This window comes from Anoplolepis gracilipes, chromosome 9 (assembly GCF_047496725.1).
Source record: "Anoplolepis gracilipes chromosome 9, ASM4749672v1, whole genome shotgun sequence".
Lineage (NCBI taxonomy): Eukaryota > Metazoa > Arthropoda > Insecta > Hymenoptera > Formicidae > Anoplolepis > Anoplolepis gracilipes.
Window position 1 is genome coordinate 6,240,855 of NC_132978.1, and position 13,679 is coordinate 6,254,533.

Sequence of the window (13,679 nt, forward strand, 5' to 3'; positions counted from 1 at the left end):
CCCTTTGAGTCACAGCGAGTCACCCAGAGACCCACCTCTTTTTCGTAGTTTTTTATTGTTTTAACTACTTTTTTATTAACAAATACCGGATTTTTTGTTTCTACAGAGTCTCTAGAACATCAATAAGTGTAAAAAAATATGAACAGTCATTAATTATTAATTGCAAAAATACCATACATAAACAAACAGTCAAAATTAGTACTTTTTTTTACGAAAAAATGCATTTTCTACTAATCTATTATGACAATAAATACGGCAACTTTTTTTATAATCTTAGTACACTCTAAAGTATTTTTCAGATTTTTTTTAGAATTTTCCATCGTGTTATTTTTGTTAAATCCTCCTTTTTTGATAAAAAATATATAAAAAACAAATGTGCGGTTCTGGCGCAGTGAGTTGAGCGTCTGCTCACTATGCCTAGAATCTCGGGTTCAAATCCGAACAGAACCATCGAATTTTTATTCGATGTTATTTGATCGCCACCTCTCGGAAGGTAATGGCAAGACCACCGAGAGTATATCTTGCCGCAGAAAGAGAATTCCCTCTATCTAGGCCGTTCGGAACCGGCATAAAACAGTAGGTCCCTATGACTGCAGATAAGACGCTCTCTGTGGTCATATGCTAGAGGGAACGGAAAGAGTTTTTTGGAAGGAGGTGTAGAGAAGGATAAAAGGGATTGGTGTACCTGAAAAACACCCCGGCAATCCCGAGGGAAGTCCGGTATAAGTCCGTTTTTTATATAAAAAACAATATTTTCTGTTCTAAATTGAAAGTAACAGTTGTATTCTTTTTTAAATTTTTTCTCTGAAGGTTTTTTTAGATCGCAGAATCTGAATCTAAAGGAAAAAAAATTTAATTTCCAAAATTTAATATAGAGATCTAATATGGCGGAAGTAAAATTTCATCTGTCATATTGGATCCGCCTTGGATCTTGAATTTTGAAAATCTGACAACGGATTCGTAATCAACGACCCCAAAAATCCTTATATACCAAATTTTATAAAATACTGACAATTAGAAAAATTCGTGACTCAAAGGGTTAATGAACTTTTAATATGTTGTAGTCTAGGTCAAAATAGGAAACACATTTTTTTTATACATGTCCACACAACTGTTAAAGGGGTGAAACACCCTCTTGAAAAAAATTGATTTTTATATTTCTAATCAAATACCACCAAAACAAGAAGAAATATAAAAAAATTTAAATAAAAGTTTTACAGTTTTTAATGTACTCTAAACTGTGCGATCATATTTTTCGAAATTCCTCTCCTCCTTCAATTTTTCAAAATTTTGAAATTTTTCTTATAGAAAAACTTGTAACATATTTAATGACATATTCATATACAGAGTGTCCCAAATTTAAATGGCAAAACTTCGTATAGGGGATCGAAAAACTAAAAGAAACAGTCTTTTAGAGATTTGCTCGTTTTTGCTCCATTTTGGAGAAAATTGCAAAAAAAGAAACAAAATCAAATTTTTTACATTTTATTTCTGTTATCTATTTAATACAGATATTGTTCAAAATGTTGCCCTCTTACAGCAATGCAAGCATTACATTTAGCACTAACTGCATTAATTGCAGCTAGACATTGTTCTTGTGATATTTGGTGCACTGCATCTATGATTCGGTCGCTCAATTGTTCTCTTGAATTGATTGGCATCGAATAAACTTTCTGTTTCAAGGTTCCCTATACGAAGAAGTCCATGGGTTAGGTGATCATATCAGGTGATCGGGGTGGCCAAGGTACAATTTCCCCACGTACAATCCATCGTTGTGGATAATTTATGTCCAGCCAAGCTCGAGCAGCTCTTCTATAATGAGCTGGACATCCATCGAGTTGGAACCACATTTCAATACGCTGTTGTAAAGGAATGTCCTCTAAATAATTAGAAAAGTCGTTTTCTAAAAAATGTGTAAATGTGATTCCATTCAATCTTTTGGGTAAGAAATATGGTCCCACCAGAAATCCATTCCAAATTCCGAGCCAAACGTTTATAGCAAATTCATGCTGGAACCAGTATTCTCTAATAACTCTGGGATTTTCATGAGCCTATACATGATAATTTCTTTGCTTAACAATTCCTCCTCTTGTAAAGATAATTTCATCGGTCCATATTATTTTTAATGGAAATAAATTGTCATTGCGATTTATTTCAAAAAACCAATTACTAAAATTCAATCTCTTGATATAATTTTGAGGTAATAAATTCTGCACCTTCTGAAGATGGTACGGGTAGCGATTATCACCTTTCAAAGTTGGCCATATTATCTGCTGCGATATTCCTGCAGCTGATACCTTTCGGACGCTAGTCTGAGGATTATTATCAAAGTAGCGTTGGATACAATTTCTTCTCCGAAAATCCGCTACCTGGAATTGCCTTCATGATGAAGTGAAAATTACCCAGTCTCTCGCAATCTATTAAAAGTCAACAAAAAGACTCGTCGATTAGGCACTCTTCTGTTTGGAAATTGGCGCGCATACTCTCACATCGCTTCTAAAGCATTACTGTTACAGAAACCGTACACAAAAACTATGTCAGCATATTCAACATTAGAATATGTATGCGGCATTGTGACAGATGTTATTCACTTCAAACTATCCGACTAAGTACAAATTAAGGAATCGTAGGAGAAAGCAAGAATGTAAAGAAATAAAAGAATGTAAAGGATAACATCAAGTGTTTACATATGTAAGGAACCTTGAAGCAGAGAGTTTATTCGGTGCTAATCAATTCAAAAGAGCAACTGACAATAAGATATTGAAATTTTGCAATTTTCTCGAAAATAGAGCAAATCTCTAAAGGACTTTTTGTCTTAGTTTTTCGGTCCCCTACACGCTCCCGAAGTTTTGCCATTTTAATTTGAGACATCCTGTATGATAAAGTTGTATTCTAAAGTCGCATTTCTTTCAGAAATAAGCTAGAATACTTCTATATACCACTACAAGCACACTCCATTCGTATGCGGCACTCGCTCCTTACGGCGATAGTTTTTTCTTCGCAGTCTCACAGAGAAGGTGTAGTTCCGAAAAGCTCAAACCCCCGATTTTGCTGTCATCACGTATATTTACGTATTTTGCGCTGATTACGAAAATAATAGTGAAAGTTACCGACAATTTCATTTTCATGGTGAAAACCATAAAAAATCATTAAAAAATGACGTCTTTTGGTTTTATTTGATCAAATACTGAAAATTTAGAAAAATGTTTTAAACAAAAGATTGTAGATCTCTCCGAAATATGCATTTTATGTTCTATTCATTTTTACCATACAAGTGATAGTTTTCTAGAAAATCAAACTTAAAGATATATTTCATCACACTATAATATGGGGTGCATTCCGTTTGGACACGTTCAGATTGGATACTGCACGATTGGACACAGCATGATTGGACACTGAACTATTGGACATCGCTTGATTCAAAATTGTACGATTCCACATGAGTTTTTAATTTTTTACGCAAAACTGGCCTATAATTTACGATTCTACATGGGTTTTCTACAAAATTTTACATTGAAACTTCTACGCAGTACTGTTAACCTTGGTACTTTCCACGCACTCAAATTTTGTTATTTTTCTTATGGGAGCGGGGTCCCGTTCCTAATCGTGCAATGTCTAATCGTGCAGTGTCCAATCGTGCAGTATCCAATCTGAACGTGTCCAAACGGGTTGCACCCCATATTGTAGTGTGATGAGATATATCTTTAAGTTTGATTTTCTAGAAAACTATCACTTGTATGGTAAAAATGAATAGAACATAAAATGCATATTTCGGAGAGATCTACAACTTTTGTTTAAAATATTTTTCTAAATTTTCAGTATTTGATAAAATAAAACCAAATTACGTCATTTTTTAACAATTTTTTATGGTTTTTACCATAAAAATGAAATTGTCGGTAACTTTCACTATTATTTTCGTAATCAGCACATCAAAATACGTAAATATACGTGATGACAACAAAATCGGGGGTTTGAGCTTTTCGAAACTCCATCCAAAACTGAACTAGTCGAATAAGGAATCTTTGACGAGATGCCATGACTAATAGATACAATGCTTACATTCTATGAATAAACAGATACTCTTGCGAAATAAGGTAAGTGATGCAATATATATTATATTATAACCACATACAGCAAAGCACGTATACATTACTATAAAAAGTATCTATCGAATACAAGCAGTTTAGTACAATTTTGTTTTGTTACTATCTTATGCATGTTGTATTATGTATGTATCAATTTTTAAAAATTTGTATTATTATTGTGCTTTTACAAACTTTTTTCAAAATTTAGGTGTTTGTCTTTTTTTATTAAATTATTATAAAACTATAACGAGGGACCCCTCGTTACCCGGCCGTCGATCCGCTGTAAGTCCGCCACCCGGAGAACATCCGTCGGGCAAGGGTGGAGGCACTTAGTGCCCTTTTTAAACTTGTAAAACGACAGCCTTTATAATGGCTCACAGCGGGGCGCCAATCCAATAAACAGCGCTAGGGTAAAAAACCGAGTGCGACCGAACGGGCCCGAAACCCGCGAAGACGAGCCGCCCCGCGCGGGAAGAATCGACTTCCCCCTCCGCGCGCAAAACAAAGAGAAGAAGAAGAAGTAATTAACAAGGTATTGATCCAAAGGATCGACATCACCACATGGAAGACACCTGATTCCGACTCTTCGAGCGAGTAACTCGCAGAGAAAGCTTCCAAATACCGACTAGCATCCCAGGTGTTTGCGGTGGAGCGTACTCCGCCACTATATTGAGCGTTCTCGATCATGCAGGATCTCCTGAATCACCGAAAAGCGAAGTGTTCGGAGTGGAGCGTATTCCGCTCCGGCCTTGAGAGATCCCTGAATCATTTGCGAATCGCGAATCTCGAGTCATCGGGAGCGTACCGCCTCGAATTCCATCTCGCGCGCTGAGAATGGATTCATTGTCAATCGTAACGAACCGCTATCAGTATCTGCCCTGTAATTATGAATAACCTTGTACATATTATATATGCGCTCATTTGTCATTTACATCTGAACAACTCTTGTAAATACCATACACGCGCTTAACTGTCATTTACGAGCATTCATACGTCACACACATTTACACTACCATGCTGTATCTTACACGACACATTGAACATACAACGCACATTCATACACGATCATCTTGTACAGATTATGACAAATAAACATCAACTACATTTCAACATAAACAATTTGCCTTGTATCTCTATCCTTTCGCGAATCCTGCTCACGACTGGCTATCCTCGCGGCGATTAAAACACATAATTATGTTAAAGTAAAAATGTGTAACTGCTAGTTGCAAATTCAGATTTTTTCTTAAAAATAACTATGTGTTTTTTTTACACCAACATTGATTTGTCTCATTATTCTGCGCATAAAAGTATTAGGGTAAGATAATCGAAAAATGAATATTTTATGAGATATCTTGTATTTTATATAAAAATATTGCAACTTTGAAGCCTTATAACTCGAAAAGTACTTCACAAAAAAACATTTAATTATAGTATTTTGGAAAGCTCTCGAGATAAGCTACAAGAATATGCAATAATATATAGGATGTCTCATTTAAAAAATTAAACATGACGTTCATGTGACCTTCAAATGACTCTTCAAGATCAGACCAATGATACCATCTTATGGCCTCCTCGAAACCGAACAACTTTTGTCTGAAACATTTTTCTCTCCCGAGCTTGGTTTTTCAGATATTCGACTGGATCGATTAAAATGGCCCACTTTGTATATCCCTCAAATAATGTAAACAAAAACTTTTTTCGTGTCGCACAAATTAGTAGGACGTAAACAAACCTCACTGTTAGTATTATCAGTTTATAAAACCGAAGGAAGCATGAAAAATATGAAATTTCATTTTGTTAAATCTCCTAAACCAATACCGTCCCCCACTTAATTCTTACGGGGAATTACTCAGAGCAATTCCCCGAACAATATGTAAGTAGCAAGAAAATCGGAGAGGTGTTACCTTTTATGCAGTTTTACCAAAAATAAGATTGAAAATATAAATTAATGCATGAAGAAACGTATGAAATTGATAAAGAAGAAACATTAGATTTTCAAAACACATTTGATATACCAGAAGTAGAACTAGTAATTGATAAAGAGAGAGAAGACACATATGTTGTAAAAGAAATTATATGTGGTGAGAATTGTATGATATTAGTAGATTTTATATTCTAGAAATACTGTAGAATTTTGAAGAAGTGTGGTAGGAAGACCAAAAAGTCTTGAAACTATAAAATGTTACGTCCTGTCGGCTCCACGTTTCTTCCTCTCACACGGATTAATTGATAAACGATAAAGAGAAGTCATTCGACAAACAGACCGTTCTTGTCAAATAACACTTTAAACATTACAACACGATTTCCCAACAAATACGGAAGGGCTCGATGATGAAATACATTACGGTTCGTCACTACGTATGATTAGATGATAATCGCTCAATTAATAATAAGGAAAAGTCGCGCGATAAATAAACTGTTCTTGTTACACAACACCTTAAACATTTCAACACGATTTCCCAATGAATACACGATAAAAATACATTACAGTTCGATGTTCGTCACTACGTAGGATTAAATGATAACCGCCTAATTAGTAATATAGAAAAGTCGCGCGATAAATAGACCGTTTTTGCCACGTAACTCAAATATTTAGACGCGATTTCTAAACGAGTACAGAAGGGACCAACGACAAATTACCAATCTCTTCTGTAACCGAACAATAAACACAGCTGAGTAAATTCTAAGATTTCCTAATTTTCACGAGCTCAGCAACATTCAAAACAAGACAGAGAAAAGATACCTTTGGACCAATCTCAATATGTGGTCCCGCCCAACACACCTCAGGAAAATTATATAAAAGAGAAGAGTTGCGAGAACGCTCATGACCATCATTGTTAACACTCCTCAAGCTCTTAGAACTTTTAGAGTCGATTATTTCAGAAATTCGGGGTTGATAGTCAGTAGTGTTGTACCAGTAATTTCTCTCGGAAACTTGACTTTCGTTCGGGCTCTCCTTTTAACGCAAACTTAGTGTGTGATCCACGAGCACAACCCTCAACGCTTAGCTGCAGAACAACACCGAGACGAAGAGAACACCACGAGACTACCGAACGTAAGACTTCGCCAAAATAGTAAGACGAGATTAATTAGATAGAATCAGAAACGAACCCGAAAAACACACACAGTTTTTTCTTATTACAACAAAAATAAAATATGTAAACTTTCCACCCAGAACATAAAACTTTAGACTCTCACTCTCCCTCTCATTATTTTGGGTGATGACCTCCGTACTTATGTAACACCCGCGATTAATACACACACACACACGTACTCACGCGAACACAAATTAGAGAATGATTATAATTCAATTACAAACACATGTATACACATATTATATACACACATTTATAACCAAACTTAGCAATAATTTGATATAATATACTTTCAAAACTATGAGTAAATTTATGTAATGTTAAAACTCAATTCTCTCCGTGACTTCTAACCCCTCTATCGGTTGAGAGATCGCACTTGGTCCTATCCCGCGTAATAAAGATTAATTTTCTTTATCAAAAAGGACCTTTCGACGAATGTCCGAAATAACAAGTAATAGCGATATTCATTATCATTGACTTGTTTTTGGACCTGATAATTCGTTCGATTCGAAACTTACATCCTAATCCGTACGGTTTCGAGAGCTGGCTGTTACATCCTTCCTTCTAACTCATCCTTCCCGAGTCTGGACGTAACAAAAACATACAAATATAACACTTCTCATACAGTATTTCCATATTGCTATACAAATATAAATTGGCTAGCTGTATTTTTGGCAATGCATATACACTCAAATATTACATATATATGTCATGTAATATGCATTAATAAATGCATAATAATTTATTCCGCTATATTATTCTATAAAACTATTGACATTTCAAATATCAAATTATTTAATATTCACATTTTTCAAATACTAACATAATATGTTTTCAAAAATTGATACATATTATATATAATATATGTAAGATATTAACAGAACGAAATCGTGTACTGCTGATTGGATTCGATACACGCTTTTTATAATAGTGTCTACGTGCTTCGCTGTATACGTGCTACGCGGTTATAAATAATATTATATTGTACCACTGATTTCGTTTGCATAAAAGCATCTATTTATTCATAACATGTAAGCATTGTATCTATTAATCATAGCATTTCGTCAAAGATTCCAAACGGCTGCATAACGCCATCACGACACGATGCATTCATCAGAAAGCCCTTTTCTCTGATAATTTTAGCGGCCGCGGAAGCCTTAAATCTAGAATTTATAAATATATAATATGAAAATTCTCATATATATATTATTTATTGATAATTCATGAATGGGATTGACATAAAATACAAGATATCTCGTAAAATATTCATTTCTCGATTATTTTACCCTAATACTTTTATGCACAGAATAATGAGACAAATCAATTGGCGTTATTAAACACATAATTATGTTAAAGTAAAAATGTGTAACTGCTAGTTGCAAATTCAGATTTTTTCGTAAAGATAACTATGTGTTTTCTTTACATCAATTGATTCGTCTTATTATTCTGTGCATAAAAGTATTAAGATAAGATTGCCGAAAACTGAATGTTTTACAAGATATTTTGTATTTTGAAATAAAATGTTGAAACTTCGAAGCCTTATAATTCGAAAAGTATTTAATGAGAAAACATTTTATTATAGTGTTTCGGAAAGCTCTGAAGATAAGCTACAAGAATATGCAATAATATATAGCGTGATCCATTTAAAAAAATCGACGTGACCTTCACATGGCCTTCAAATGACAATTCAAGGTCAAACCAATAACACCATCTTATGTATCCTACGAAACCATGCAACTTTTGTCTGAAATATTTTTCTCTAAAACGCTCTGTTTCCGAGATAAAAGGGGTGTACTGATAGTCTGGGACACCCTGTATACATATATATACATATATTTCGTTTTAAGCGTCGATAAATGGCTTGAGTCTATTAACGTGCATGTGGATTGTTTTTCTTCCCTTTTTTACCGTGTAGTTTACCTTGGAGTGTTTTTTGATAATAGAATACAGTCCTGTTCATAACGATTCGAGTTTCTTCGATTTTCCGCGCTGTAGCGTTTCGTCGTATACTAATACCTTGTCGCCTACTTTTAAGCTTGTTTGTTTTGTATTTTTGTCATAATTTTTCTTTGACTTTATTTTTTCTTCGTTAATTTCTCTTGCTAGTTGATTTGTTGTTCGTAACCGTTCCTTTAACTCTTGTGCGTAGTCTTCGTAATTGTACGTCGGTTTAGGCGGTTTTGTCAGGACCGTCGATATCTCTGCTTGGTGCCTGTAAACTAGTTCAAATGGTGTGTATCCTGTTGCCGTGTGCGATAAACATCGCGAACAAAATCCATTCGTTTCACTCTGTTTGGTCGTTATTTATATAATGTTCTAAATATTCCGCAAGTTTGGTGCGATCTTTCTAGCGCGTCGTTACTCTCGGGATGATAAGCTGCGGTTTGAATTTTATTTATTTTTAATAGTTTACAAATATTTTTGAATATGTCGCTTATAAAATTCTTGCCTTGGTCCGTTAATTTTATCCGGTATTCCGTGTTCGAGTATAATCTTCGTTACGAATTCTTTGCTTATGGTGTTAGCTTCTTGATTCGGAATCGGTATTGCTTTGCTAAAAGGTATGGCCGGATAAGGTAGACAAATCTGCCCCCGCACGTATCAGGTCCAAATTGGTGTCATAAGTTGACCAATGTAATATAAAATTATGCCACACGTTTACCTCAAAATAGCATTTTTGTGGAGTTATGGAGGGGGGAAAAAAATAAAAAATGTAATTTTCTTGAAAACGACTGAACCAATTTTTATGAAAAAAATATATGTTGTGGAGATCGATGAACCAATTGTTTAAAAAAATTAAAAAGTTTCTCTGACAAAAAATGGTAAAAAAAATTTTTGAATTTTTTTTAACTTTTTTTAGGAGGATATATTTGAGTGACACCTACTATATTTTTACAAAAACATTATTGAATTATTTATTTTTATATATATTTTTGTCAAATACCTCAGAGTGGTACAATATGGTTGAAAAAAATAAAATTTAGAAACGCAACGCCGCGCTGTACTGCGTCGCGCATACGATGATGCCAATTAATGCGGTGAAAATTCCTATTGCATTGTTTAATCGTCAACTCTTTGTTATCGGGGTGCTTGATTTTTGTGAGTCCCCTCACCTCTTACAAATCGGGGTGCTTGATTTCTGTGAGTCCCCTCGCCTCTCACATATACATATTTGTACTGGTATTGACTGGAAGCAATACCAATACAAATGTATTTATTATAAAAAAATCTAATCTTCATCGCTATCACCTTCAATCACTGGAATGCAATTATTTTGTTTAAATGTCTCGTTAAATATTTCTGCTGGTTTAAATACTTTTGATAAGTATCTTGCATAAGAGTAGGGATACTATGGGGATTCTAACTCAGGGAGGAGTGGGGGAAGTGGGAGGGGAGAGGGTCCTACCCACGTCCAAAAACAAATGTTTATCTTTGTGATTGATTTATAGCCGGGGGGGGGGGTTACTTTAGAAGCCATAAAACTGTTTTTTTCTAATTTTTATGACTATTTTATGGTCATTTTATCATTAGAATTTTAAGCACCGGCGTTCGGCAGCTTGGTACTCTCGCGGAAAATCGCCCATAAAACGGGGGTGAGACATCTTCCTTATTATTTTTTTTAAGGAAGAATTTGCAACTGCGCCAACGTTCAGCTCGAACATTTTATGATTAGGATGTCGTAGGAAAAGAATAGAAATTTTTAGTTGACACTGCGACGAACAGGTCGGGCCGTTTTTATAGGTGCAAAAGCGTTGACGTTTGGTAGGATGTGTTAAGACAGCATTAGGCGAAATATAAGAAGGATGAGAGCCCCGTCAAACCATAGTACGATTTGAAAGCGCATAGAGGAAGCTGTGGAAAAAAAGTTGAGTGGTTACTGTCAGTTATTTGAATTGTTAGTGACACAATAGTGAATAAATGGAAAATATTAATTTCGAAGCGATAATAAACGAGTTGTCAGACGAAGATCACACGTTGTCGGACGATAGTAATTATATTAGTGATTGCAGTGATACTGATTTTGACGACAACGTAGTAGAAAATGAACAAGTCCGTGCGCAAAATCAACGTAAGATTTGCGCCATACACTTTTATTATTCAACGGGTGCTCTAGCTCTCTGTGCTTCGTGTATGGATACCTTTCGAGATGACATCGGAGTAATGTACGAAATACGGAGACATAAAGTTACATCGCCCGATGAGGTGGATATGCAATGGTGCAGCAGCTGTCAAATTTTATTATATATAATAATGTCGCGTAATATGTGTTATGTTTGCACACAAAAATAGAGAAAAAAACAAAATAAAAAAAAAATGGAAAACGTGGAGCAGAAAGAACGTGACTTGTTGGAGCGTTCCCACCAAGTCACCACATTGGGTGAATATTTTGGATGGCTGCAGCATTGCGAGGAGTTTATCGAAGAGCTTGAAGAACGCAGCCGTGTCAAGCGTCCGCGACTCTCAATCGGAAATAAACAATCTTTGGTGACAAGAATTGCGCGACTCGAGGGTGCAAAAACTCGATTGCAGAGACAGTTTATACCCAGTGGTGGTGATTATAGTAGTGACAATAACGCGGAAAGACTCATATGGCGAGAGATTGATACAGCGTTTGAAAGCCGCATCTTGACTGGTGCGGTTATAAATTATAATCACATCGAACCTCGTCAATTTTTGGAAGATGCGAGTGACATTGTGCTCGAGCACGTGCGAGACATTATGCAAAAACACAACAGTGTGAAAGTGAATACAGTGTTTAACGGCGAGTTTGTGGCGGGCGATAAGCATGCTAATAAATTAATCAATACGAGAAACTGTGAACTCTTACATACATTGGATTTACGCGAGTGGTATGAGCGGCGAGTCATCGAGCCCACCCTTGCATCGTTCGAAGAATTTCAGGAACGCGAAAGCGGATGGGCATTATCGCGTATACTAAATTTGACTGTAAATATAAATAAATATAATTCTATGCGTGCCGGATGTTGCGTGCAATTACCGCGAAAGATAATAATGAAACGAGCAGCGGTTAACGTGCAATCTAAAGACAATGCATGTTTTGCGTGGGCGGTAGTGGCTGCTCTGTATCCAGCTGAAAGACACACAGACCGACAATCATCGTACCCGCATTATACAACAGTACTGAATCTCCAAGATATTGAGTTTCCAGTCACTCTTAATCAAATTAAAAAGTTTGAAATATATAATGACATTTCAATCAATGTGTATACCATCGAGAATGAAAACATTATCTCGTTACGCCTTACGGAGCAAAAGAGGGACAAGAACGTCAACTTGCTCTATGTGCAAGATGCGCGAGATATTGGACATTTCGCGTAGATCAAGAATTTATCCAGACTTGTTAGTATGTAATTTAGCAAACACAAGAGTAAAAAATATATCTGCGATCGGTATGTATATTTAATAAAACTGTCTAAAAATATTTAAAACAAGGATAACAAATTGTAATTTTTATTTTACAGATGCATGCACTATTTTCATTCGGACGAGAAACTACAGTCGCATACAGTAGACTGTGGAAAGATGAACGATTGCGCTATCCGGCTACCGGAGCAATAAGGACAAGTGACTCGCATTCACCAACTACAACAGGAAGGAGCGACCTTTCGTCGTGTACGCCGATCTGGAGTGCGTTTTGGTGAAAAAAGAAGAAGAAAATTTTTATCAACATCACCAAGTATTTAGTATCGCTTATTATGTACATTGCTCGTACGATAATTCGTTATCCGCGTATCGTTCTCGTCGCGAAGCCAATTGCGTTGCATGGTTCGCCGACGAACTTAAAAATTTGGCGCAACGTGTAGAAAATATTTTAACAACCAATGTCCCCATGGTAAATTTAACGCAAAATGAATGGAAAGAATTTCGAAGTGCGACAGTGTCATATATGTGAGAAACCATTCGTGGAAGATGATACGCGTATACGCGATCATTGTCATTTGACCGGGCGGTACAGAGGTCCCGCGCATTCAAATTGCAATCTAAATTACAAAGAATCTTTTTGCATTCCAATAGTATTTCACAATTTATCTGGTTATGATTCTCACTTTATAATCGAGGAAATAGCCACAGCGTTCGAAGGGGAAATCGATTTACTTCCGATAACAAAAGAAAAATATATTTCATTTACAAAACATGTTAAAGGTACCAAAGACAAACCAGGAAAGCACATTAAATTACGTTTCATAGATTCATATAAATTTCTCACAACAAGTCTCGACAAATCGGCATCTTTTCTGAGCAAGGATAAACTCAAAATTTTACAATCGGAATTTAAAAATTTATCCGCCGAGGATTTCAATTTATTAACAAGAAAAGGTGTCTTCCCGTACGAATACATTGACTGTGTAGATAAATTGCAAGATGCGTGTTTACCATCGCGAGAATCATTTTACAGCTCCTTGACTGGTAACACAGTATCCGAGAGCAATTACGCGCACGCTGAGACTGTGTGGAAGCGATTCTCCATTCGAACGCT

General features: G+C 35.7%; 2 protein-coding genes across 2 annotated transcripts in view; one reads left to right on the forward strand and one right to left on the reverse strand.

Moving 5' to 3' along the window:
• The window catches only part of LOC140669553 (uncharacterized), a 182,805-nt gene that overhangs the window by 91,391 nt on the left and 77,735 nt on the right, over positions 1–13,679 (reverse strand). The gene's annotated exons all lie outside the window — the stretch shown is intronic.
• Positions 11,099–12,520, forward strand: LOC140669606 (uncharacterized). Its single transcript, XM_072899605.1, has 2 exons — positions 11,099–11,230; positions 11,471–12,520. The coding sequence occupies exons 1-2, from the start codon at positions 11,099–11,101 to the stop codon at positions 12,518–12,520; spliced, it is 1,182 nt and encodes a 393-aa protein (XP_072755706.1).